Source organism: Macaca thibetana, chromosome 6 (genome assembly GCF_024542745.1).
Source record: "Macaca thibetana thibetana isolate TM-01 chromosome 6, ASM2454274v1, whole genome shotgun sequence".
In the NCBI taxonomy this organism is placed as follows: Eukaryota; Metazoa; Chordata; class Mammalia; order Primates; family Cercopithecidae; genus Macaca; species Macaca thibetana.
In genome coordinates this window covers 124,551,923-124,576,709 of record NC_065583.1, presented here as the reverse complement: position 1 = coordinate 124,576,709, position 24,787 = coordinate 124,551,923, and the positions used below count along the sequence as shown (strand labels likewise).

The window sequence follows — 24,787 nt, the reverse complement described above, 5'->3', positions numbered from 1 at the left end:
ATCTTGTTTTCCTTTTCTTTTATAGTCTAGTGAGATGCCCAAATTAACAGAACAATTAGCAGGACCACTTCGTCAAATGCAGGTAAAAAAAATTTTTTTTTGAACTACATATTTTATGAATAGTAGATTGTAAAATAAACTTTTTTGATAATCTAATCATAGTGGTTTATCATTTCATAGAGATAAGCTATAAGGATTAAATATGTCACTTGATGTCAGTCATGTAACTTAATGTTACTCTGATAACATCTCTTGTGATTTTTACTTTAATAATTAAACAGTATTTCTTTCCCATTATTGTAATGAACTGTATAGCATTATTGTGAAAGGAGATTAATAACTTCATAATGTAAATAGGCTGTACTGACAGCTCAGTACATGTGTCATTTTCTTCCTCAGTACTAATAATGGTATCTTGATGGATTAGGATTTAGTTTATTTTTAATTCTTTGCACATTTTTTCATTCTGGTTTATAACAAAGTTTTGTTGTTTCATTTTGTTGTTTTGTTTTTGAGACAGTCTCGCTCCCTTACTGAGGCCTGGAGTGCAGTGGCGTGATCTGGGCTCACTGCAATCTCCACCTCCTGCATTCAGGCGATTCTCCTGCCTCAATGTCCTGAATAGCTGGGATTACAGGCCTGCCACCACGCTCGGCTAATTTTTGTATTTTTAGTAGAGATGAGGTTTCACCATGTTGACCAGGCTGGTCTCGAACTCCTGAGCTCATGTGATCCTCCAACCTCGGCCTCTCAAAGTGCTGGGATTACAGATGTGAGCCACTGTGCCCAGCCTATAATAAAGTTTTAAAATCTGTTTTATCATAAGAAATTGTTTGTCTCTGGGTCCTCAAAGCCACAGTAGTTTATAGTTAGTAATAAATTTATCTCATTAATGTCATAGGATAAGCCGATTTTATCTGCCTTTTCAACATTAGACAAAGACAAGGAAAGATGAGCTAAGGAATTACAAGAGAAGAACAAAAAAATGTGTCATAAAAAGGCCCCTTCAGAACAACAGACACTGGTGCCTAGTTGAGGGAGGAGAGTGGGAGGAAGGAGAGGTTGAGGAAGAAAAAATGTAAAAAACCTGTGGCATATTATGCTTAGTACTCAGCTGACTAAATAATCTATACACCAAACCCCTGAGTCACAAGTTTACCTAGATAAGAAACCTGTACGCATATCCCTGAGCCTAAAATAAAAGTTAAAATATTTTAAAAATAATAATTCAAAAAATTCTGATTAAAATAAAAAGGCTGGTTCAATGGAACATGTAACATGCGTTAAAATCACTAAGAAATTTAAATTTCTAGAACCAGCAAAGTCTTCATAGGTTCATAGGCCTAGGAGTTTTTGGTCTTTTAGATTGCCAAGTAAAGAAGAATGAAGTTTCTCAACTTAGAGGAAAACAATATGAAGATATGTACATTTTTAACCATTGTTGGGGGAAAATTTATTTTCCTCTAGGATTTGTATTTCTCTAAATCTGTTTTGTAATGAAATAGAGATTAGTTAAATGCTGCTCTTGAATACTTTTAATGAAGAGTTCTGTTTGTTGAAAAGGTGTCACTGGCTGAAAAGCATGCTCTTGATACATTTACGTCAACATAATGGGAAAGATTGGCCGTTTGATCACTTAGTAATGGAACAGGCACTGTGCCTACTTAGGAGCAGAATGTCCACATTGCAGACATAATACCTAGGAAGAAAAAGGGACCTCCTGGAATACTGGCTTGGAAACCTAAAGAATAGGGTGATATGGGAGATCATAAGTAAGGAATTTTAACTCTTTTATCTTTAAAGGAATGTGCTAAAAGAATCGCAAAAGTTTCAGCAGAAGCCAAATTGGAAATTGATGAGGAAACTTATCTAAGCTCATTTAAACCTCACTTAATGGATGTAGTATATACCTGGGCAACTGGAGCTACATTTGCCCATATCTGCAAAATGACAGATGTCTTTGAAGGTATGGTTAAATTTTACATATATATATTTACAGTATAAGAAATACAGTTAGGATGGTATTGTTTTAACTAAACAAGAATAATATGTATTTTTAATATTTGGTAATTAAATGAAATCTCCCTATTATATAGATTAAAAAATATTCTCCACAAATTCTTTGTGTTATTTAATAAGCATAGTCTGTTCATTAGGAAGTCCTTTAGAATCTAAACTTTATAATTCTGTGCAGTTATAATTCTATGAGTTTCTACAGTCACAAGCAGATGACCCTAATAAGTCATATTTATGTGGGCATTTTTCCTTTTCACTTTTGTTCTCTTGGTGAGCTATATAATTCCACTAAAAATAGCAGAGCTGAAAATGATCAGTCATTCCCTATGTAATAACTGACTTGGCTTTAGTCAGACTGTTATTACAGCATGAATCAGATTAAATTTAATGAGCAGGACTTTAAGAGACTGAAGAATAATTGTTACTCAACTGAAGAGAAATTTTAGATGAAAAAACTAAGGCAAAAGAAATATAAGGAAAAATTATAAGTGAATTATAAGAAGCAAAAAAATAAGTAGACTGTTTAAACAAACCCATATTTTAAAATGCTGCATTCAGTAGGAAAAGATTGGCTTATGTGTTTATAAATGGCCAGTTGTATTTACTGAATGAGATAATTTACATTGAACTTTCTTAAAAATGAAAATACATGAGTTCTGTATAGAGATTATAATAAGAACGGCTACTATTGCTTATAGATTTAGTTTGAGAAAAATTACATGTTTAACATGCCCAGTATTATAGACCTTTCTGTCATGCGTGTCCGTGTGAAGAGACCACCAAACAAGCTTTGTGTGAGCAACACGGCTGTTTATTTCACGTGGGTGCAGGCGGGCTGAGTCCGAAAAGAGAGTCAGCGAAGGGAGATAAGGGTGGGGCTGTTTTATAGGATTTGGGTAGGTAAAGGAAAATTACAGTCAAAGGGGGGTTGTTCTCTGGCGGGCTGGAGTAGGGGTCACAAGGTGCTCAGTGGGGGAGCTTTTTGAGCCAGGATGAGCCAGGAAGAGGAATTTCACAAGATAATATCATTGCTTAAGGCAAGGACCGGCCATTTTCACTTCGTTTGTGGTGGAATGTCATCGGTTAAGGCGAGGCAGGGCATTTGCACTTCTTTTGTGATTCTTCAGTTACTTCAGGCCATCTGGGCCTGAAGTGCAAGTGCAAGTCACAGGGGATGCGATGGCTTGGCTTGGGCTCAGAGGCCTGACACTTTCAACTGATATTCTTAAAGAAGTAATAGATTACTGATATTATGAATCAGTTATTTTTATGCTGTATAGGTTAAAATGCTCTGCAACAGAATATTAAAAACTTAAAACTGAGGACCTTTACTGTATTGACTATATTGAACTTTATGGGTTTTAAGGTTTTTAATGTTAAAGTTTATAGCACCTTTTAAAATTACGTTATTGTATCTTACATATTTTTTCTAGGGTTTATAAACTTCTAAGTCTCCTCTAAATGATCATTTAGTCAAACAGTCCCAAAGCATCCTTTGAATTCTGTTACTGGGAAAGTCATTGTTCATTAAGTAGGTATTTTATGCTGAATATTGTGCTAAGAGCTCTGTATAATTTACATGTAATCACCAAATAGCAATTCAGGGTAGATATTATCTCTACTTTGCACAAGGAGACTATGGTAAGCAGTTTGGCCAAGGTGATGTGACAGCAGGATGATTTAAACTCTGGTCTCTGTAACTACATGTAACTTCACTTAAGCACCATAGTACCTTATCCTTAAATTTTGGATCACCTGAAAATTTCTTAAACCCTACACTAGACTATACCATCTCCATCCACAGAAAATTCATGCTTGGAGCAATACTAAGTAGGTCTCTAATAGTGGATGATGTTTAGCAACATCTCTAATAGTTAATGGTGTTTGGCTGAGTCAGTGAGAAGAGGGATGATTTGTACTTACTGATGAAAATTGCTTAAAACAGGAGCACAGGTTGGTATATGACAATTGTATGTTTCAGCAGCACTCAGGCATCACATAGAGCACCACCAATCTTCAGTCTGACATCTTTTTGGAACATAAGAATGAAATTAGTAACTGTTCAATGCCTAAATAATTCCAAGACTTGGTAATACAATACTCATATTTATATAATATCTGCTTCTCTGAAAAGTCAAAACACAATGACATAAAACAATAGTGGTACATGGCAAAGAGTAGCCTTTTTTTTTTTTTTTTTTAGAAAAGTAAAAAGCAGGCCAGGCCCGGTGGCTCACGTCTGTAATCCCAGCACTTTGGGAGGCCGAGGTGGGCATATCATGAGGTCAGGAGATCGAGACCATCCTGGCTAACATGGTGAAACCCCGTCTCTATTTTAAAAACTACAAAAAATTAGCTGGGCGTGGTGGCGGGCGCCTGTAGTCCCAGCTACTCGGGAGGCTGAGGCAGGAGAATGGCGTGAACCCGGGAGGTGGAGCTTGCAGTGAGCCGAGATCACCGCCACTGCACTCCAGCCTAGGCGACAGAGCAAGACACTGTCTCAAAAAAAAAAAGTAAAAAGCAGGGGCAGTAGACCTGGCCTGTCAGATGAGTATATTTTTTTAAAAATCTAGGAATTAATATAAAATTGTCTTAATGGATTATTTTTTCTGTTCTTTCTGCCTAAGTGGAAGTTACCACAGTATGGAAGATGAATCCTAAACTGCCAAATTGAAGATGGTTTGTAGCTTGTACTAGTTGCCAGCTATGAGTTGACTTTTTCCACAGCATACTGTTAGGCAGGAATCTAGACCTAACATGGCGGTGTTACCCAGCGTAGCAGGCCTTTTGTTAAAGACTTCCCTTCCTCTTTGAACACACCCTCAGACTTACATAAGTCAGAGGTTCTGACTGAGCAACCACACTCCCCCATGACTTACAGCTCACCTGCATTCCACAAGTTCGTAAATAGCAGTTTCGGTTAACAGTTTCCAAAGACCCCTTCCCCGTGACCCTTACTCAACTCCTGCCCTAGTAGTTTCAAGACCTCCCAGGCCCTGTTTGCACAACCAGCTTCCCTACCTCTCGGGCTATAAAAAGCCCGTACCCTCCTCCCTCAACGCAACTTCCTCGGCCCCCACCTTTGGACCGAGGAACCTCGCCCACAAGCCCTAATAAAAGGCTATTCTCACTGCCATTTGCCTTGTGTCTTCGTTCCTGGTTCGGCTCCAGCCTCAGTTTCCCCTTACATTTGGTGCCGAAACCCGGGAGGAGACCCCGCTCTCCGGACCCCTGCCGCGTCGGGCGGGCTGTCCTCTCCCCGAGCCGGGATCCCCTCCTCAAGCCTGGAGCCGTCTCACCAAATTTGACTCAATTCGATCACTGCTGGGTAAGTTTCCCCCCCGTCCTGAAGGCTCCCTCCGGGAGTCCCTGTCCGAAACGCGCGGCTGCGTCAGGGGCTCTCTCTGGTCAGCTGTGACCTTGGCACTGTGGACTAGGAGACATCCAACCTCCCCGGAAGCCACCGTACCCCGCACTCTGCGTGGCAGTGGGAGGACACTCCCATTGCCTCCGGACCGCCCGCCTTGAGACCATGGGAACTACCCAGTTCAAACCAAACCGAAAATCCCCTCTGGGGTGCCTCTTGGCAAATCTCCAGACTTTAAGTCTCAGCCAAGACGTAAAACGAAAGCAGCTAATTTTCTTCTGTATAGCATGGCCGCAATATAAATTGGATAATCAGTCTCAGTGGCCTGCAGAAGGCACTCTAGACTTTAACATTCTCACAGATCTGACCAACTTCTACAAGAGACTAGGCAAATGGTCCGAGATACCCTATGTTCAGGCCTTTTAGGACTTGCGTTCTCACCCAGATCTCTGCACCCAATGCTCGTTAGCTGAAGTTCTGCTTGCAAAGTCTCTTCCCGCGAGCAAGGAGAGGGATGATTCCTCCTCTTTTTCTGAGCCTCCTGACACACTATCCCCACCACCCCTCCAGTCTCCCGCCCAACCTCCTCCTTACCCTGACCCACCATTATCCCCATCCTCATCAACGCCTCCCCACCTTTTCCCCCCTCCTGTGCCCTTGCCAAACCGGACAGATTCTGTCTCCCCTACCTCCACCTCCTCCCCTTCCTCGCCTGTCTCAGCCCATACTCGGTCCAGGACCAACCTCCTGTGCCCCTTACGAGAGGTGGCGGACCCTGAAGGAGTAGTCCGGGTCCATGTGCTGTTTTCATTGGCAGACTTGTCTAAGGTTGAGGAGCGTGCAGGCTCCTTTTTGGCCAATCCTACTCGTTATATCAAAGAGTTTAGGTATCTATGCCAGGCATATGATCTCACCTGGCATGACCTTCATGTCGTTATGACCTCAACCCTGTCTCCTGAGGAGCAGGAACGCATCCTAGCGGCAGCCAGGCAACATGCTAACCAGGTTCATTTAACTGACCCTGCCAGGCCAGTCGGCACCGAGGCAGTGCCCTCAGCTGAGCCCGACTGGGACTACCATGTAGGGCAGGCAGGCCGCTGCCGCCGAGACATGATGGTTCAGTGCCTTCTTGCCGGCATGCAGGCAGCCTCTAACAAATCAGTCACCTTTAACAAACTAAAGGAGGTAGTCCAAGGCGCAGATGAAAATCCGGCTGTTTTTCTTAACCAGCTGACTGAGGCTCTTATTCAGTACACCTGCCTTGACCCTGCCTCCCCCACAGGGGGGACCGTCTTGGCCTCATATTTCATTTCTTAGTCAGCCCCCAATATCCAAAAAAAGTTTAAAAAGGCAAAGGAAGGCCCTTAAATTGCCATCCAGGATTTAGTCAAACTGGCCTTCAAGGTCCACAACTCCAGGGAAGAAGCAGCTGAGGCCCAACAACAGGCCAGGCTAAAACAGAAGGTACAACTCCAAACTCAGGCCTTGGTAGCAGCCCTGAGGCCGGCCGGCTCCAGGAGCTCCCAGAAAGGAGGTACTACCTGAGCGCCATCTGGTGCCTGCTTCAAGAGTGGCAATGACAGCCACTGGGCCAGGCAGTGCCCTAACCCAAAGGAGCCAGCTCGCCCCTGTCCGAACTGTCGGCAGATGGGCCACTGGAGGTCAGACTGCCCCAACCTAAGGACAGTCGCTGCGCCTCCACATGACGACCCTCCTCCAGGTGTTGGAGGCGCCTTCCAGCTCCTCGACACTGACAAAGATTGAAGAGGCCCAGACTCGGGGACCCCTCTCACTCTCGCCGAGCCCAGGGTCATGCTCCAGGTAGCGGGTAAGTCCATATCCTTCCTTATGGACATGGAGGCTGCCTACTCTGTTTTGCCTTCCTTCAGTGGCCCCAGCCACCCCTCCACTGTCACAGTCATGGGAATTGATGGCACTCCCTCCACCTACCGCCAGACTCCTCCTCTGTCTTGCCGCCTGGATGGCTCCCTCTTCTCGCACTCCTTTCTTATCATTCCTTCGTGCCCAGTCCCCTTGTTAGGATGAGACCTCCTCTCCAAGCTAGGGGCCTCAGTTCACTTCCGACCCAACCCCTGCCCACACCTTGCGTTCCTCTTCCCCCTTCTCTCACCTGACAAACCCCGCCAGCCTGACCCCCATCTCCCATTTCCAGTCCCCATTAACCCTAAGGTGTGGGACACCTCCACCCCGATCATTGCCCAGCACTACGCTCCGGTCCGCATCCGGCTAAAAGATCCTTCCAAGTTCCCTTCTAGACCCCAGTTCCCTATCTCCTTTGAACATCGACAGGGATTAAAATCTATCATTACACGCCTGTTCCAGCCAACTCACCAAGCAATACTCCTATCCTCCCTGTACGGAAAAGCTCTGGGGCCTATCGTCTCGTGCAGGACCTACACCTCATCAATGAGGCAGTGGTCCCTACCTTTCCAGTTATTCCTAATCCATATACTCTCCTCTCGCGCGTTGCCGCTGACACCACCCATTTCACTGTCCTTGACCTGAAGGATGCCTTCTTTACCATCCCTCTACACCCAGACTGCCACTTTCTGTTTGCTTTTACATTGGAAGATCCAGACACTCATATTTCTTCCCAGCTGACTTGGACTGTTTTGCCTCAAAGGTTCTGTGATAGCCCCCATTTTTTCGGACAGGCACTGGCACAGGATGTTGTCCTCCGTCCCCTGACCCACAGCACACTATTGCAGTATGTCGATGACTTATTACTATGTAGTCCTTCCTAGGAGAGCTCCCTTGCAGGTACTGCTGCACTTTTAAATTTTCTAGGCGACCGAGGTTATCAGGTTACCCCAGCTAAGGCTCAACTTTGCAGCCCTTCTGTCACCTACCTAGGCATACTCCTCACACCCACTACAAAAAGCCTCACAGCAGATAGAATAAGCCTCATTGCAATTCTCCAGCCTCCTCAGGATGCGGAAGAGTCCTTCCTAGGACTGGTGGGCACAGTGAGTCTTATCCCGTGGCCCAACTCAGGATCTTTAAGGCCTACATTAAGGTCGTAAGCAGCCTCGTCAGCCTGGCCTCTGACATCAGACAACAGGAGGAAGCCATCTCAGCTGTAGCCCAGGCAGCAAGCCCCAGGACAGCAGCAACCCTTTTTCGTGGCTAACCTTAGTCATGGAAGGGGCTCAAGTGGTACACACGGCCGAGGTACACAACATCTCTCGTCGTTTCTTGTGTATAGCCTTGAATAAGCCCCCACTGGTTGCGGCACCTTTACCCAGACCTTTTAACTCCTCTAACCTAACCGCCTCCTTTCCCCTTCCCGGCCGAACACTACATCAATGAGTCAGGACTAGTAGAAACCAATCTCCTCACTCTAGAAAAGATTCGGGAAAAACCTCGGATCAAGGCCCTCACTTAGGTGGTGGCAGTCGTCTGTGGCCGATTAAGTCCTACCCTTTCTAAGCCCCTTACTAATCGCTGGCTTCTTGCTACTCATAGCTCCCTGTGTCCTCCACTTCATCCAGGTCTGCATGAAAGAAGTCTCCCAGGTCACTTTCAGTCAGATGCTGCTCCACCCCATACCCGAGTTCCGACCTCCAAAGAACCCCACGACGACCCATACCAGCTGGAAGTAGCCAGATGAACACGTCGCCCCATTTTCTTATTAGAAAGAGGTTGGAATGTTAGGCAGGAATCTAGACCCAACATGGCAGCGTTACCCGGCGTAGCAGGCCTTTTGTTAAAGACTTCCCTTCCTCTTTGAACACACCCTCAGACTTAACATACGTCAGAGATTCCGGCTGGGCAACCACACTCCCCTATGACCTGCAGCTCACCTGCATTCCACAAGTTCGTAAACAGCAGTTACGGTTAACAGTTTCCAAAGACCCCTTCCCCATGACCCTTACTCAACTCCTGCCCTAGTAGCTTCAAGACCCCCCAGGCCTTGTTTGCACAACCAGCTTCCCTACCTCTAAAAAGCCCGTACCCTCCTCCCTCAGCGCGACTCCCTTGGCCCACGCCTTTGGACCGAGGAACCTCACCTGCAAGCCCTAATAAAAGCTGTTCTCACTGCCATTTGCTTTGTGTCTTCGTTCCTGGTTTGGCTCCAGCCTCAGTTTACCCTTACACATACTGGCATTCCTGAAGTCTTTCAGTTACTCAGGGGCTATTTCTACATCAGAGTTTGCTTGAAATCTCAGTTTGAAAATTTGAGAAATTCATTTTTTTAGCTCTAACTTGAAGTTAGATCTAACATCAGCATAATTTTTATATTTTTCTTGTGTGTGAGCCAGTAGATCAGCTTAAACCTTTCTAAAAGTTGGGATATACTATGTATTCACCCTTAAAACTATTTTTTGATATAAGTAGCAAAAAATGAGAACCTTCATTTTCTTAGTGTGGGTAAAAGAGAGATCAGACTGTTACTGTGTCTATATAGAAAGAAGTAGACATAAGAGACTCCATTTTGTTCTGTATTTGAGATGGTGTTAATCTGTAACCCTGCCCCCAACCCTGCCCTTGCAAGAGACATGTGCTGTGGTGACTCAAGGTTTAATGGATTTTGGGCTGTGCAGGATGTGCTTTGTTAAACAAGTGCCTGAAGGCAGCTTGCTGGTTAAAAGTCATCACCATTCTCTTAATCTCAAGTACCCAGGGACACATACACTGCGGAAGGTCACAGGGACCTCTCTGCCTAGGAAAGCTAGGTATTGTCCAAGGTTTCTCCCCATGTGATAATCTGAAATATTACCTCGTGGGAAGGGAAAGGCCTGATCGTCCCCCAGTCTGACACCCATGAAGGGTCTGTGCTGAGGAGGACTAGTATAAGAGGAAAGAAGGCCTCTTGGCAGTTGAGATAGAGAAAAGCATCGTCTCCTGCCCGTCCCTGGGCAATGGAACATAAAACCCAATTGTATGTTCTATTTACTGAGAAAGGAGAAAACCGCCTTAGGGCTGAAGGTGGAGTGTGCTAGCAGCAGTGCTGCTCTTCATGCACTAAAAAGGTTTAAGGAGATGTTTGCATATGCATATCAAGGCACAGCACTTTTCCTTAAACTTATTCATGTCACAGAGATCTTTATTCGTATGTCTTACTGCTGACCTTCTCCCTACTATGATCCTGTTATCCTGCCACTTCCCTTTTCTAAGATGGTAAAGATAATGATCAATAAATCCTGAGGGAACTCAGAGAACGGTGCCGGGGCAGGTCTTTTGTATGCTGAGCGCTGGTCCCCTGCGCCCACTTTTTCTTTCTCTATGCTTTGTCTCTGTGTCTCATTTCTTTTTTTTTTTTTTTTTTTTTTTTTTTTTGACAAAGGGTCAAATGCAGTTTAATGGAGGTAGGATAGTTTTTTCAATAAGTGATATTAGAATCATTGGATACCCATATGCCAAAAAAGAAAATAAACTTGAATCCGTATCTTGTGCCTTATTTTTTTTTTTAATTTATTTATTATTATTATTATTTTTTTTTTTTTTTGAGGCGGAGTCTCGCTCTGTCGCCCAGGCTGGAGTGCAGTGGCGCGATCTCGGCTCACTGCAAGCTCCGCCTCCCGGGTTCCCGCCATTCTCCTGCCTCAGCCTCCCGAGTAGCTGGGACTACAGGCGCCGCCACCACGCCCGGCTAATTTTTTTGTATTTTTAGTGGAGACGGGGTTTCATTGTGTTAGCCAGGATGGTCTCGATCTCCTGACCTCGTGATCCGCCCGTCTCGGCCTCCCAAAGTGCTGGGATTACAGGCTTGAGCCACCGCGCCCGGCCAATTTATTAATTACTATTATACTTTAAGTTGTAGGGTACATGTGCATAACGTGCAGGTTTGTTACATATGTATACTTGTGCCATGTTGGTGTGCTGCACCCATCAACTCGTCATTTACATCAGGTATAACTCCCAATGCAATCCCTCCCCCCTCCCCCCTCCCCATGATAGGCCCCGGTGTGTGATGTTCCCCTTCCTGAGTCCAAGTGATCTCATTGTTCAGTTCCCACCTATGAGTGAGAACATGCGGTGTTTGGTTTTCTGTTCTTGTGATAGTTTGCTAAGAATGATGGTTTCCAGCTGCATCCATGTCCCTACAAAGGACACAAACTCATCCTTTTTTATGGCTGCATAGTATTCCATGGTGTATATGTGCCACATTTTCTTAATCCAGTCTGTCACTGATGGACATTTGGGTTGATTCCAAGTCTTTGCTATTGTGAATAGTGCCGCAATAAACATACGTGTGCATGTGTCTTTATAGCAGCATGGTTTATAATCCTTTGGGTATATACCCAGTAATGGGATGGCTGAGTCATATGGTACATCTAGTTCTAGATCCTTGAGGAATCGCCATACTGTTTTCCATAATGGTTGAACTAGTTTACAATCCCACCAACAGTGTAAAAGTGTTCCTATTTCTCCACATCCTCTCCAGCACCTGTTGTTTCCTGACTTTTTAATGATCGCCATTCTAACTGGTGTGAGATGGTATCTCATTGTGGTTTTGATTTGCATTTCTCTGATGGCCAGTGATGATGAGCATTTTTTCATATGTCTGTTGGCTGTATGAATGTCTTCTTTTAAGAAATGTCTGTTCATATCCTTTGCCCACTTTTTGATGGGGTTGTTTGTTTTTTTCTTGTAAATTTGTTTGAGTTCTTTGTAGATTCTGGATATTAGCCCTTTGTGAGACGAGTAGATTGCAAAATTTTTCTCCCATTCTGTAGGTTGCCTGTTCACTCTGATGGTAGTTTCTTTTGCTGTGCAGAAGCTCTTTAGTTTAATGAGATCCCATTTGTCAATTTTGGCTTTTGCTGCCGTTGCTTTTGGTGTTTTAGACATGAAGTCTTTGCCCATGCCTATGTCCTGAATGGTACTACCTAGGTTTTCCTCTAGGATTTTTATGGTATTAGGTCTAACATTTAAGTCTCTAATCCATCTTGAATTAATTTTCGTATAAGGAATAAGGAAAGGATCCAGTTTCAGCTTTCTACTTATGGCTAGCCAATTTTCCCAGCACCATTTATTAAATAGGGAATCCTTTCCCCATTTCTTGTTTCTCTCAGGTTTGTCAAAGATCAGATGGCTGTAGATGTGTGGTATTATTTCTGAGGACTCTGTTCTGTTCCATTGGTCTATATCTCTGTTTTGGTACCAGTACCATGCTGTTTTGGTTACTGTAGCCTTGTAGTATAGTTTGAAGTCAGGTAGCGTGATGCCTCCAGCTTTGTTCTTTTGACTTAGGATTGTCTTGGAGATGCGGGCTCTTTATTGGTTCCATATGAACTTTAAAGTAGTGTTTTCCAATTCTGTGAAGAAACTCATTTCTTTTCTCAAGTCTCTCATTCCACCTAAGGAGAAACGCCCACAGGTGTGGAGGGGCAGGCCACCCCTTCATCTTAGGATACTGATTATCTCTTTTATTTTTATAGTGTTATATAGTGCTTCCATTTCAAGAATAGCCATTCTCTCCTCATCTCGTTATTGTATGTGGTGGGTTTGTTTATTTTTTGCAACAGGGTCTGGCTCTGTCACCCAGGCTGGAGTGCAGTGGCATGATCTTGGCTCTTAAGCGATCCTCCCACCTCAGCCTCCAAGGTAGCTGGGACTACAAGCATGCACCACCGTGCCCAGCTAATTTTTGTAGAGAGGATTTTACCATGAAGCATAGGCTGGTCTCAAACTCCTGGGATCAAACGATCCACCTGCTTCGGCCTCCCAAGGTTTGAGATTACAGGCATGAGCCACTGCACCCCGCCTATACATGTTTTATGATTGGAAAAATATGGTAATCAAAGCTGTAGCACACAGTACAGTGTGTCTGTTTTTACAGGCAGATAATAATTGCATTGGAACTTTCTAATGTGCTGTGTGCAAACCATATTTGTTCCTAATAATATTCTTAATTTTCTTTTTATATGAAAATAAAAGTGGTCATTTCATATCCTGAGCCTCAGAAGTAGTTTTAAGTATTCTTCAAACATTAACTGAGGCAGTTAATGCTGTAGTGATTAAAACCGTGTTTTTGGGGGGTGTCCAATGCAAAAGAAAAGTTCATACTGTGATACAGTTGAGAAATTTTGAAGACTATTTAAGTATTTATTATCACCCTGAAAAAAAATGATAGAATGTAGCTGTTTTTTTATTTCCATTAAACTAAATTTGAATGATAGTTTAAAGAAAATATTTGTATGGGCTGATGCCTAGGGTTTTAGTCAAGCAATCCAGAGGCTGTTACTATTTATTTCCGACTCTACATAAACAACATTGTACTCTTAACTGTGAAGGATGACAAAGGATTTGCTTTCCACTGAGCAAGTGTCATTAGGAAAACTTCTATGATGAATTATCTCTTGAAACTATTTACTGTACCTCTGCCTGCCATACGCTTTTTTTTTTCAATTCTCCTCCCTCTGTATGCCACATGTTTTGAAAGCAAATGCTGTGAAGTGCATTTCTCAACTCTGTCCCCACCACACATTCTCTCACATGCCTTTCAAGTAGCAGTTTAACCCTTTCTTAGCATCATCAGTGTCATGAATGGTTTTCCAGTGGATTTGTCTTTTAAAAGTATTATTGCTAATAATAATAGAGTAACAATTTATTAGTAATTGTTTCTGTCTTTACATTTTGGCACAATTTGAGTACCTGATACTTACTCATTTGATGAATAATGCTGAGACCCTAGTGGGAATCAGGCACCGTGCTAGTTACAGTGTGAGCAGCAGTCTCTGCTCTCAAGAAAGGGTTCAGCCTAAGCTGGGGTTTAGCGGTAAGTAGTTGCAAGATACATGTGTGATTCTAACCTCAGGCCAAGCTAGACAGGAGTATTAGGGTCAGAGCATGAACTGTGGGAAACTGCTTTAGGGTATGCCAGAAAGCTGAAGGCAGAAATTCTGTTCTGGAAAATCTGCTGCTTACTGTCCTTAATGAGAATGATGCTGTTTTGTTCATCAACCGGGTAATGGTGATGTTTATTAAAATTGCTCTTAAATAAAAGCATATAGTTCCAAGTGTCCATCAATAGATGAATAAAGTGTGGTATATATTAGGTTGGTGCAAAATAAATTTGGTTTTTGCCATTCTAAATGGCAAGGTGTTCCATTTTAATAAAGATTAAATGGAACAGCTTTCAGTTATAAAAAAGAAAAGACATACTGACTCATGCTACAATATGGACAAACCTTGAATACATTAAGTTGAAAGAAGGCAGACACAAAGGCCACATAGTGTATAATTTCACTTATATGAGATGTCCAGAATAGGCAGATTCATAGAGACAGAGCATATTAGTGGTTGCCATGGGCTGTCCAGAAGACATGTAACTGCTTTAATGGGAACAGGGTTTTTTGGGGGTGGTAAAAATGCTCTAAAATTAGATAATGATGATGGTTACACAAGTCTGAATATACTAAAAACCACTCAGTTGTACACTTATTTAAAATAATTTTATGGTGTGTGAATTCTATCTCCACGTGAGTTTTTCCAGAATGTAGTAAACCTCAATATAAAAAAGGGCAGTAACTGAATTGTATACTTTATGGTTAAAAAGGTGGATTTTATGTTTTATATTTTACCACTATTTGAAAAATTTTTTAAAGACAATAACTAGAAAGAATTGGATTTCTCTTTCTACTCTGGCAGGACCAAAAGAAAAAAATTGTAACAAACCAGTAGGTTAATGTAGTTTGGTTTTGTTTCGGTTTTGGTCAGCTTCATTTAGCCTATGATGGGTCATGGCTTTAAAACTTTTGTCTAGCACCTAGTCAGGCTGATGAGGCAGGATGACTTCCAAAGCTGGGCGTAAGGAGAGCCCTTGGATTACAGAGAACCATAGTAGGTAGGAGAGATGCTAGACAATTCACTACTTAGTCGTTAGTCTTCATTAATCCCTGGGCGGGTAGCCTCTATGTTTCAGGCAGCTGTGGACAGTTGGTGTTTATGCACACACCCAGTGATTTGTTGATGAGACTCTGTGGGCAACAACCACAGCCATTGTATATGCAACCTTGTGCCCAGTGGCCTAATTTGCTTGTTACCTGAAACTGTGTCAAAACTAAATTTTCCAGAAATTGAATCGAAATGTTTACAAAATGTGACATGACAGTGCTCTCTGGCCTGAATGTGCATTTACTTGCCTTACTTTTTATCTTAGTAATTTACTTTGAATGGCTTGGTCTCTGATAACTTTTGCAGATTCTGGTTAACACGAGTTACTAAAATTTGTGAAATAATATACAGTATCACATTGTGTTTCTTGGTACACATTTGAAGTCAGTCAAAACAATGTTTGAGAATGTGTCTGGCTCTTTAATGTCCTATGCAGCAGAGGACTTTGTAAAGGATTTCATTTCAATCCTGAATGATCTGTGAGAATCTCGTCTCAGGTAAAAATCTGGTTATATTTTGAGCCACTACCTAATTTAATTCTCTTTGGATATAATTGTTTGCATAAACATTTAATACCTGATTGTATAAGTATATGACATTACCCTCTCTATCCCAATTCCTACCCTCTCTCTTGACACCCAGAAGTTTCTGCAATTGGATTTCCTGTTTCATTGCAAGTCAGTATTGGAGCCTGCATTCCTAGCAGCTGAGAATAGAAATAACAAATAAATAATTATTATTAATTTAATAATAGTGTAAATAGTTCATTGTTCCTACAGATTGCATTTTGAGAACTGGTATTCCTAATGTATTTCATATATTAAAAATGAAGTCACAAGCATTTTAGAGAAAGGATCTCACAATCTCTGCCCCTCTTTGCACAAGTCTAGCAAAAGTGAAACTATGTTTATAGCTCCAGCTTTGATACACTTTTTTCAGACAGATTCTAGACCCATGGGAAAAGGCTTCTTTCCTTGTGCTCCTTGAGAACACTCTGTAAAGAACGCACTAATGAAAGAATCTAAGGTCAAGAAAAATGAATGCACCTTTAAAATGACAAATTTTATCTTGTTACTCTCCTGCTAAAAACAGTCTGTTGCATTCTATGAGATGGTATGGTGTCCAGATGCCTCACTGGGCCACTCAGGCTCCTTGAATGGCTGCGGTTTGCCAGGCTTTTCTGCATTGTCATGGTGGTCCTTCCCTTGTTGATACTGCTTGGTTCTTACACAGATTATGTCGTCCTTGCAGCCTTCACCCAAAGTTGCTCCCTCCTCCTAGGGCATTTTGTTTTCCTGCTTAATACCAGGTGTCAGCACATTAGTAGTAAACAGGTATTTCTCTACCATTAGTCAAAGGTGGGAGTTAAGCCTTTCATCTTTGTAGCCTTCCCCAGTACCTAACAGGTTTGCTACCTGATTTACTTCATGGGAAGTCCCTCAGAGTATTATCCTGTGTTCTCCTGCCTTGCCTCTTAACAAAAATTCTGCTGTTCCTGATTATTTCCATTTTACCGGTGTTTTGTTTCTTTTCTATCCAGGCAGCATAATTCGTTGTATGAGGCGCCTAGAAGAATTGCTTCGACAAATGTGTCAAGCAGCAAAAGCCATTGGAAACACTGAGCTGGAAAATAAATTTGCAGAAGGTCAGTATCAAATGCATAAGCTGTTTCTAATTTAGACCAATTTTGTGAAGCAAATCTTGAGCCCTGGACCACAACCCAGGAGGACATTTTGGGATGTTCTTCACTGCATTGTCATGGAGAGCTATCTACTAGTGTTTCTATAAAATTTAGTGTGTTGGGGGAAAAGTTGAGATTTTACATATACATCCATTTACATATATTAATTGTACACTACATGCCAGGCATTGTTTTAAGCACTAGGGAATACAGTGAACAGAAAGACACCCCTGCCTTCATGGAGTTTACATTCTAGTGTGGGGAGATAGACAATAAGTCAACAATTAAATTTATCAGATGGTGATAAAGTCTGTAAGCAGAAAAGACAATAGAATTGGCAGATGGATACAATGGTCTAGGGCCTCCACAGGGAAGGTGGCAATTAAGCCCCTTGGTGTATGCTTAATATACAAGAACACCAGCAAGAGGCCAGTATGGCTGGAGTAGAATGGGCGGTGAGTAAAGTAGTAGGGGTTGAAGTGAGAAAGTAAAGTATTCCATAGTTCCTAGCCGCAGGCTTCTCAACTCTGCAGTGATTGGAGGTGTGGAGCTTGGGAGTGACCTGCCCTAACTTGGACTTTACAAGGTAATTCTTGCTCTTACATTCAGGGCAAGTCTGTAGAGTAGCACAGTAGAAGCGGGGAGACCAGATCAAGAAAGGATGGCTAAACCAAGGTAGTAGTAATGGGGTGGTATGGGGGGACAAGGGGCATAAGCATGTCTGTAAATAGTTTTGTCATGTCTACTGAATCTTGACCAAGAAAAAGGACTAAGTTAAAGCATCAAAGAATAGTAACCACATGGTTGCTGAGTCAGTCAATGCTAGTGATTTCTATTAACAACTTAGTGTCCTAAGAAGAGGTTTGCAAAAGCTGGCTTATATTTCCACATTGTTGATAAATGCAGGCCTGTTTAATGACTCAGAGTTGAAGTGTAGGTGTCAAAAAATAATTTGTAATCAAAATTTGTATTTGTCCTTCCTAAGCCTAGAAAGACTTTAACATGGGAACTGAAAAAAAGTGTCTTCTGATACAGGTTGAAAATCCAAGTCTTTGGATTTACATTTCTTTAGACAGTTTAGTCCTTCCTAGAATTTATTTTTTTTTTAATTTTTAATTTTTATTATTTTTATTTTTTTGTGGAGACAGAGTGGTATTCACATATATTTCGCTCTTGTTGCCCAGGCTGGAGTGCAGTGGTGCTATCTCAGCTCACTGCAACGTCTGCCTCCCAGGTTCAAGTGATTCTCCTGCCTCAGTCTCCCGAGTAGCTGCGACTATAGGCATGCACGAGCACGCCTGGCTAATTTTGTATTTCTAGTAGAGACGGGGTTTCTCCATGTTGGTCAGGCTGGTCTTGAACTCCCAACCTCAGGTGATCCTCCCGCCTCGGCCTCCCAAAGTGCTGGGATTACAGGCATGAGTCACCGCCCCCGACCTAGAATTTATCTTTTTAAACAGTTCTAGATACCGCCTTCCTGACCAGCCCCCATGGAGTATTTCAGAGTCAAAAGAATGGGGGTCTGGCTTCTGTTTTCCACCTCACTGAGGTAGCTGCAGATTCCTCTAGGTGTTCAGCAGGGTGTTTGACTTTCCAGGCTGCTCTCTCACCAGTTGAATCGGGGTTGGTATACTGGCTTTAAAACTTCGGTAGAGACAAGTTAGGTGTTTTGTGGTCTTGAAAGTTTAAACCTTACTTTCTTTTCTCTTAGGAATCACCAAAATCAAGAGAGATATTGTGTTTGCTGCCAGCCTCTACTTGTAGAGTCAGCTAAAGGAATGTGAGATTTTAAATTATTCACCACCTGTTTGATTACAGTTGACTACAAATGCCTGCAAGTGTGGATTTGGTTGTCCCATACATTTTAATATGTGTATTTAAATCAGACATCATTCATAGAAAGCATATTACATACATGTTTATACATAAGCATTACATTTTTTAATAAAAATGTATACAGGTGGGGCACTGTTTTGGTGGAAGGCTTGGAGTTTTTTAAATGAATTTAGAGCTATTAGATAACCACTGTGTTAAAGGTAACTATGTACACACGAAGTGGGCATCCAAGAGGCATAGCAGCAGTAGCAGTCTTTAAAGGCTTATACACTGGGAAGAAAGATGCATCCTCTTGCCATGTGGCAATCCTTTTCCTTTAGAAAACAGGCTAGCTTCACCTGGGCACCCCGCTGCCCTTCAAGGCTGGTGATTGCTCTGATAGTGATTCCCCGTTGTTGATGTTTCATGCAGAGTTGTGTGAGAGTCCTCCTCTTTTCTTTCTTTAAAAGAAGTTCTTTCTTTGAAGAAATCCGATACATATACAGCCTACAGTGCAAAACATTTAATTTAGATCAAGTTAAAAACTTGTGATCAACAGCATCCTGAGATAAATGTAAACAAAAGGATATACTTTGGGGGTGTACAGATTAAAGCATATAAAAAATTAGAGACTAACTGGGATTTTTTAAAGATTATTCCAAATTAAGTAAGAGTTGCTTTGTTATGTCTTCAGCAAATAGCTTCATTTTGCCAATACTTAATAAAAGAGTTATTTCTACATGTGAATTAGTTTTTTCAATTTATACCCCCCTAAAAAAACTATTTCTAGCCAGAGCTTTTTACAATAAAAATACTAAGATTTTACAAAAATACCAAGTTTTACAAAGAGTAACCTAGTTTTTAACCTGCTGTGTATCCTGAAGTGACTTTTAATAACACTAAGATTCTTGCCCACTGCAGTTTTCTCACTGGGGATTTTTTTTTTTTCTATTTACTTATCTAAATGTTTAACAATATCAAGATGTAGGCTGTTGACCTGTATACTTACAACTAATACTGCAACCAGAGCTCCCTGAATGAGTCCAGTCAACACATCACTCCAGTGGTGTTTGTAATCAGAAACTCGAGAAAGGCCCACATAAATGGATACGGCAACAAGACCAAATTGCAGTGTGGGGCGTAAGAGTCTTGCCCAGTCTCCCTTCATCCTGGCTTGAAGATAAAGCTAAAAGAAAAGAATAAAGAGAAAACATAGTTTATTTAACATAACAACGCAAAAGTTTTATATTAAGGAAGGGTTGGCATTTAAAATGGTTATCGAAGTATTATTATATAGGGAACAGGACTTCTAGGCAAACATTCACGTACGCATTAATGCCTAAATGTTAATCCTTTAAAGAAACAAAACTATTGCCCTACTAACTTGTTCAGAAGAATCTATTGCCAGTCTAGCTGTAACACCCTTCAAACTGTATACAAACAAGTGTTTCCTTGTTTATGGTTTTCTAAACAGGATTTCAGGGACACTTCCTCCCCTTGCAATTTGGGTTATAATTCTGATAGTCAAGACGAGTGCTGCCATTGGTTTTTTTGTTTGTTTGTTTTCCTTAAAGAAATGGGGCTTTGCTCTGTTGCCCAGACTGGAGTGCAGTGATGTAGTCATAGCTCACGGCATCCTCAAACTCCTGGGCTCAAGCAATCCTTCCATCTCAGCTTCCCAAGTAGGTGGGACTATAGGTACATGCCACTGAGCCCAGCTAATTGTTTTCATTTTTATTTTTTGTAGAGATGAGGGTCTCACTATGTTGCGCAGGCTAGTCTGAAACTCCTCGTCTCAAGCAACCTGCCTGCATTGGCCTCTCAAAGTGCTGGGATTACAGACATGCGCCACCGCCTGACCCAGTATCGTCATTAATTCTGAGTCTTGGGATAAAGTGCTAGCATTCTGGGCACAGGTTGCCCTTGCTCTGGGCAACCTGTGGGACTATTTGATTAATTCACCAAAGAGAGCTCTTCTACCCTCAAACTATTTAACAAGGCAACTGAGACTAAATAATCTGTATTTGCAAGTAATACAGGTTGTAGGTTAGTTATGATCCAGCAAAGAAGTGTATTCTTTCAGTAGTACCTGTACTCCCTTTAAGTTCTATGACTTTTCTGTACACTAATCAGACCTAAGAAATTTCCCTTTCTCGTGTCAGTCTGCCTTTGACTTTGGGTGCATCCCTAAAGATTTTATACAGAAATGATTCTTTTTAGGGAGTCCAATAACAATATAATTTTTAACATTCCCTTTAAAATTCTGTTCAATAATTTATGACTTGTAGACTTAATTAAATGTAGTCCTTAGAAAACAATATACATAGCTCTCCCCATGGACACTGCCTATTTAAAATAGATGACACAAATCAACTCCCAGCTCTCTGGGCACTGCCATGGGTGTTCAGTTCCCAAAAGCTGGCAGAGACCCAGGGCTTATCTAATTTTATCAAGTACTTAGTATAAACCATCTAGTTCTAAAAGAACACACCAGCTGTTTAACTGAGTCTGACTCATCAGCTAGTTTAAGTACCACTGGCTTTCTGCAGAATCGTTATTTTTGTTTGTCGTTCAAGCTGTGAAAAAAGTGAGTTGTAAAATCAAAAGTATCAACTATAAAATGGACTTAAGCTAGTCCCATGCTACTTCCAACCTGGAGGAAACTCAGAGCCAGGACTTCAAGGCCTTTCCTCTTTCAAGATTCTAAAATCCCTGTAGCAATATTTTCATTCTAAGAACCCTGACTTTAACTGTAGGTAGCCTGCAAACTCATATTGAATATTATTTTCTCCAGATTGCTTCCCCAACGTGCCAGTGAAAAGAATTAACATTTACTTACATCATCAGTAATCAACTAAGCTCCAACACTTTTTGTGGGGAAGGGGGGCGGGGTGGGGGGGGACAGAGTTTTGCTCTTGTTGCCCAGACTGGAGTGCAATGGTGCAATCTTGGCTCACTGCAACCTCCGCCTCCCAGGTTCAAGTGATCCTCCTGCCTCAGCCTCCCGAGTAGCTGGGATTACAGGCACCTGCCACCACGCCCAGGTAATTTTCTGTATTTTTAGTAGTGACAGGGTTTCACTATGTTGGTCAGGCTGGTCTCGAACTCCTGACCTCAGGCGATCCACCCACCTCAGCCTCCCAAAGTGCTGGGATTACAGGCATGAGCCTCCACACCCAGCATGCTCCAACACTTTGAAGTGAAGTCTTTCCCCCTATAAATAGCTGGTTTTCTCCTTGAACATCTACCCAAGAATAGAGGTTTCCCCCATCAGTGAAACTCTGACCATAGACCCAGAAATTATTTCACCGTGAGAGTTCTGGGATTCCCCAGTTGTGGTTCTGTACCTAACCTTGTGCTCTAGGCTTTGGCTTCTCTAGTGACAAATAGTCATGGCCTGAGTGTGCTTCCTATGTGCCCACACTGTGTTTCCCTGGGTCAGGGTACTCGGTGTAGCTCTGTGAAGACTTCCATTTCTGCAGAGCTCAAGAAAGTGGACACCCTGAATTTCTCAGACCTTGGGTCAACTTGAGTTCCACAGCTGACATGCCCAGAAATCCGGACTGGCTTTTCCCCTCCCATCTTGCCAGCAAAAGTTTCCTATATGAGTAGGTTCAACAAAGGTAAAAGGTAGTGTCTTTCTGGTGGCTCTACTTTGATTGTGAGCAAAGCAAACACTTGACATGACTTCCTTTAAAAGAAAGTCCATTCCGTTAGCTTCCCTAACTGCCACTGAAAAGTTGAATGTCTGAAGCTTCTCAGTACTGTTCCATTAGAACTAGATAGAGGGGACATAGCTCATGTTTCAGTGCCAAGGCTAATAGCAAAAAGGCTGTATAGGTTCCTTCCTTAGCAGATTCCACTCTTCTCTCCTCCCCATACATGCCATTTGCCAACCTTATCTATTAAACCCATTCTAGGTAAGGCATTCAGTTACTTCTGTTTTAAGAGTAAGAACTTACAGCGCTCTATGACCAATACAGTGTGTGGTACCAGACAGGCTCAGGAGCAACATGATTACTTTTAAATTCCCCTTCTAGATGGAATTGCCCATTCACAGTCAGTCCTATTTGGACCACATAGCCCTGCCTTCTCCCTGCATACCCACATCTCCCTGCACTGACTAGATGACTTACACCAGGTGTCACCCAGAGATCTGCTGGGCTATATTTTGTCTCTGGAATTTATACCAGAAATATGAAGGTGTTCTCTAATTTCAAAAGTAGTAGGAAGATGCCTAACGGGTACATAAATGGTCGAGGACAGCAAGCCATTTAGTAGAAAACAATGGAGTGGGTTTCAAGATGGCTGACTAAAGTGCCTCTGGTACTTGCTTTCTGCTTGAAGAACCACCAAAACAGTACTAGATAAATCACACTTTGAATAGATCACCTAAGAGAGACTGCTGGAATTTAACAACAGAATGACAGGAAACATCTGAGGCAAGTAAGGAGAGGGAAGCAAGGCAGGGTGCTTGGCAGGGATTGGTTGGGGAGGCTCTCCCATGCTGGAGAAGGGTAAGTGACCTCCAACAGCATCCACATTCCCATTGTGAAGTCCTGCAATCCCAGCCATTGGAGAAACCCTCAACCCACACAAACAGGGAGCCTGGGGACTACGTGATGGCACTGCTCCAGAGAGGGAGCTCATCCCCACCCTCTCCCCTGCCCCAGTCCTAAGCAGCTACAGCAGGGCACCATTTTGAGAGCCCAGGCCCCAGCAGACTGCATCCTTCTCTGAGGCCCAACAGTCCCTGCATATCCACATCTCTGAAACCCCATTAAAGTCCCCCACCCACAGCTGGGTGCTGCCATAGGGCCAAAGTATACAAGCCACTAGGAGTGAGCCAGCAGAGCCACTACTGTGCATTGTCAAGCCTGATTACAGGCTACCCTGCCCCGCAGATACCATCTGGGGCCAAAGTGCATGCTCCCAACCCACCTGTTTATGGCTGCTGCCACAGAAAAACACCCCTACCTACCATGGCCAAGCCCTATACACACCACCGAGGGACCTATCCAGCCTGGCTCCACCTACCCCTGTGCCCAAGCACAACCATCACGCGTTGGAGGGTGCACCTATCATTAACACCTGAGCACTCCTTCCAGGGACCTCAGGAAGGGACCACCCAACCTGCTGCTACCACCACCCACTGTACCACCTATGGGCCTGGAGACTAGCCACCCAGCCGTCACAGTCACCACCAACACCAGCGCAAACCACTTGGGAATCAGAGGGTTGTCCTGCCACTGCCCGCACCACACCTGCTGTCTATGGGCAGCAAGCCCGAGGACCTGCCCACCATGCTACTGCTGGCATCCAAGCAAGCTTCCTGGAGGCCCAAGAATCAGCCCACCTGGACCCTCTAACATCACTGCCAGCATACACTGCCCCGGGGCCCAAGGACAGGCATGCTCAGCCTGCTGCTGCCACTCTTGGGGCTGGAGGATGGGCCCACCTGATGTTCCCATCTCCAGCAAATGCTTCCTTGCAGCAACTAACAACTGCACCTTAAGCTGCTGAGGAAATCACACACAACTGATACTGTCTACAGCCAAAGAAATTGTACTGAGACTACACTAATGCATGCATCTGGAATCAAAGCCAAAGTGATGTACCCAACCAACACCACAGATAGATATATCTTACGGAAAATATCCTCCCCTATGAAGGCAAATTCAAAAAATTGGAAGAAGTGACTGTTAAAGCAGATGTACAGATAACGAAATATGGATTCAAGAAACATGAAGAAGGAAATACGACACTTCCAAAGGAACATGGTAATTTTCTAGCAACAGATTCCAATGAAGAAATGTGTGAAATCTCAGAAAAAGAATTCAAAATAATGATTCAAAATAAATTGAAAAAGCTCAGTGAGATACAAGAAAACACAGAAATCAGAAAAATAATACAAAGAAATCAGAAAAACCATTTAGGATATGAAAAACTTCCCAAAGAGCTAGATATAAAAAAAATTTTCTGAAACTGAAGAATTCATTGAATGAAATGCAAAATAGATCCAACAGTTTCAATGATAGACTGTA

The 24,787-nt window shown here is 42.7% G+C and overlaps 2 protein-coding genes across 3 annotated transcripts in view; one reads left to right on the top strand and one right to left on the bottom strand.

The window, feature by feature from the left end:
- Positions 1-18,910, top strand: part of MTREX (Mtr4 exosome RNA helicase) — a 125,009-nt gene extending 106,099 nt beyond the window's left edge. The window contains exons 24-27 of the mRNA XM_050794685.1: positions 26-82; positions 1,804-1,966; positions 16,788-16,892; positions 18,640-18,910. Of these exons, the coding sequence (XP_050650642.1) occupies positions 26-82; positions 1,804-1,966; positions 16,788-16,892; positions 18,640-18,692 (378 nt within the window). The 3' untranslated portion in view covers positions 18,693-18,910. The remainder of the gene's footprint in view (positions 1-25; positions 83-1,803; positions 1,967-16,787; positions 16,893-18,639) is intronic.
- The window catches only part of PLPP1 (phospholipid phosphatase 1), a 122,876-nt gene continuing 116,862 nt past the window's right edge, over positions 18,774-24,787 (bottom strand). For both annotated transcript variants that reach the window (XM_050794688.1, XM_050794689.1), the window contains 2 exons: positions 19,753-19,929; positions 18,774-19,250 (listed from right to left, as the gene is read on the bottom strand). In XM_050794688.1, coding sequence (XP_050650645.1) covers positions 19,122-19,250; positions 19,753-19,929 — 306 coding nt within the window. In that variant the 3' untranslated portion in view covers positions 18,774-19,121. The remainder of the gene's footprint in view (positions 19,251-19,752; positions 19,930-24,787) is intronic.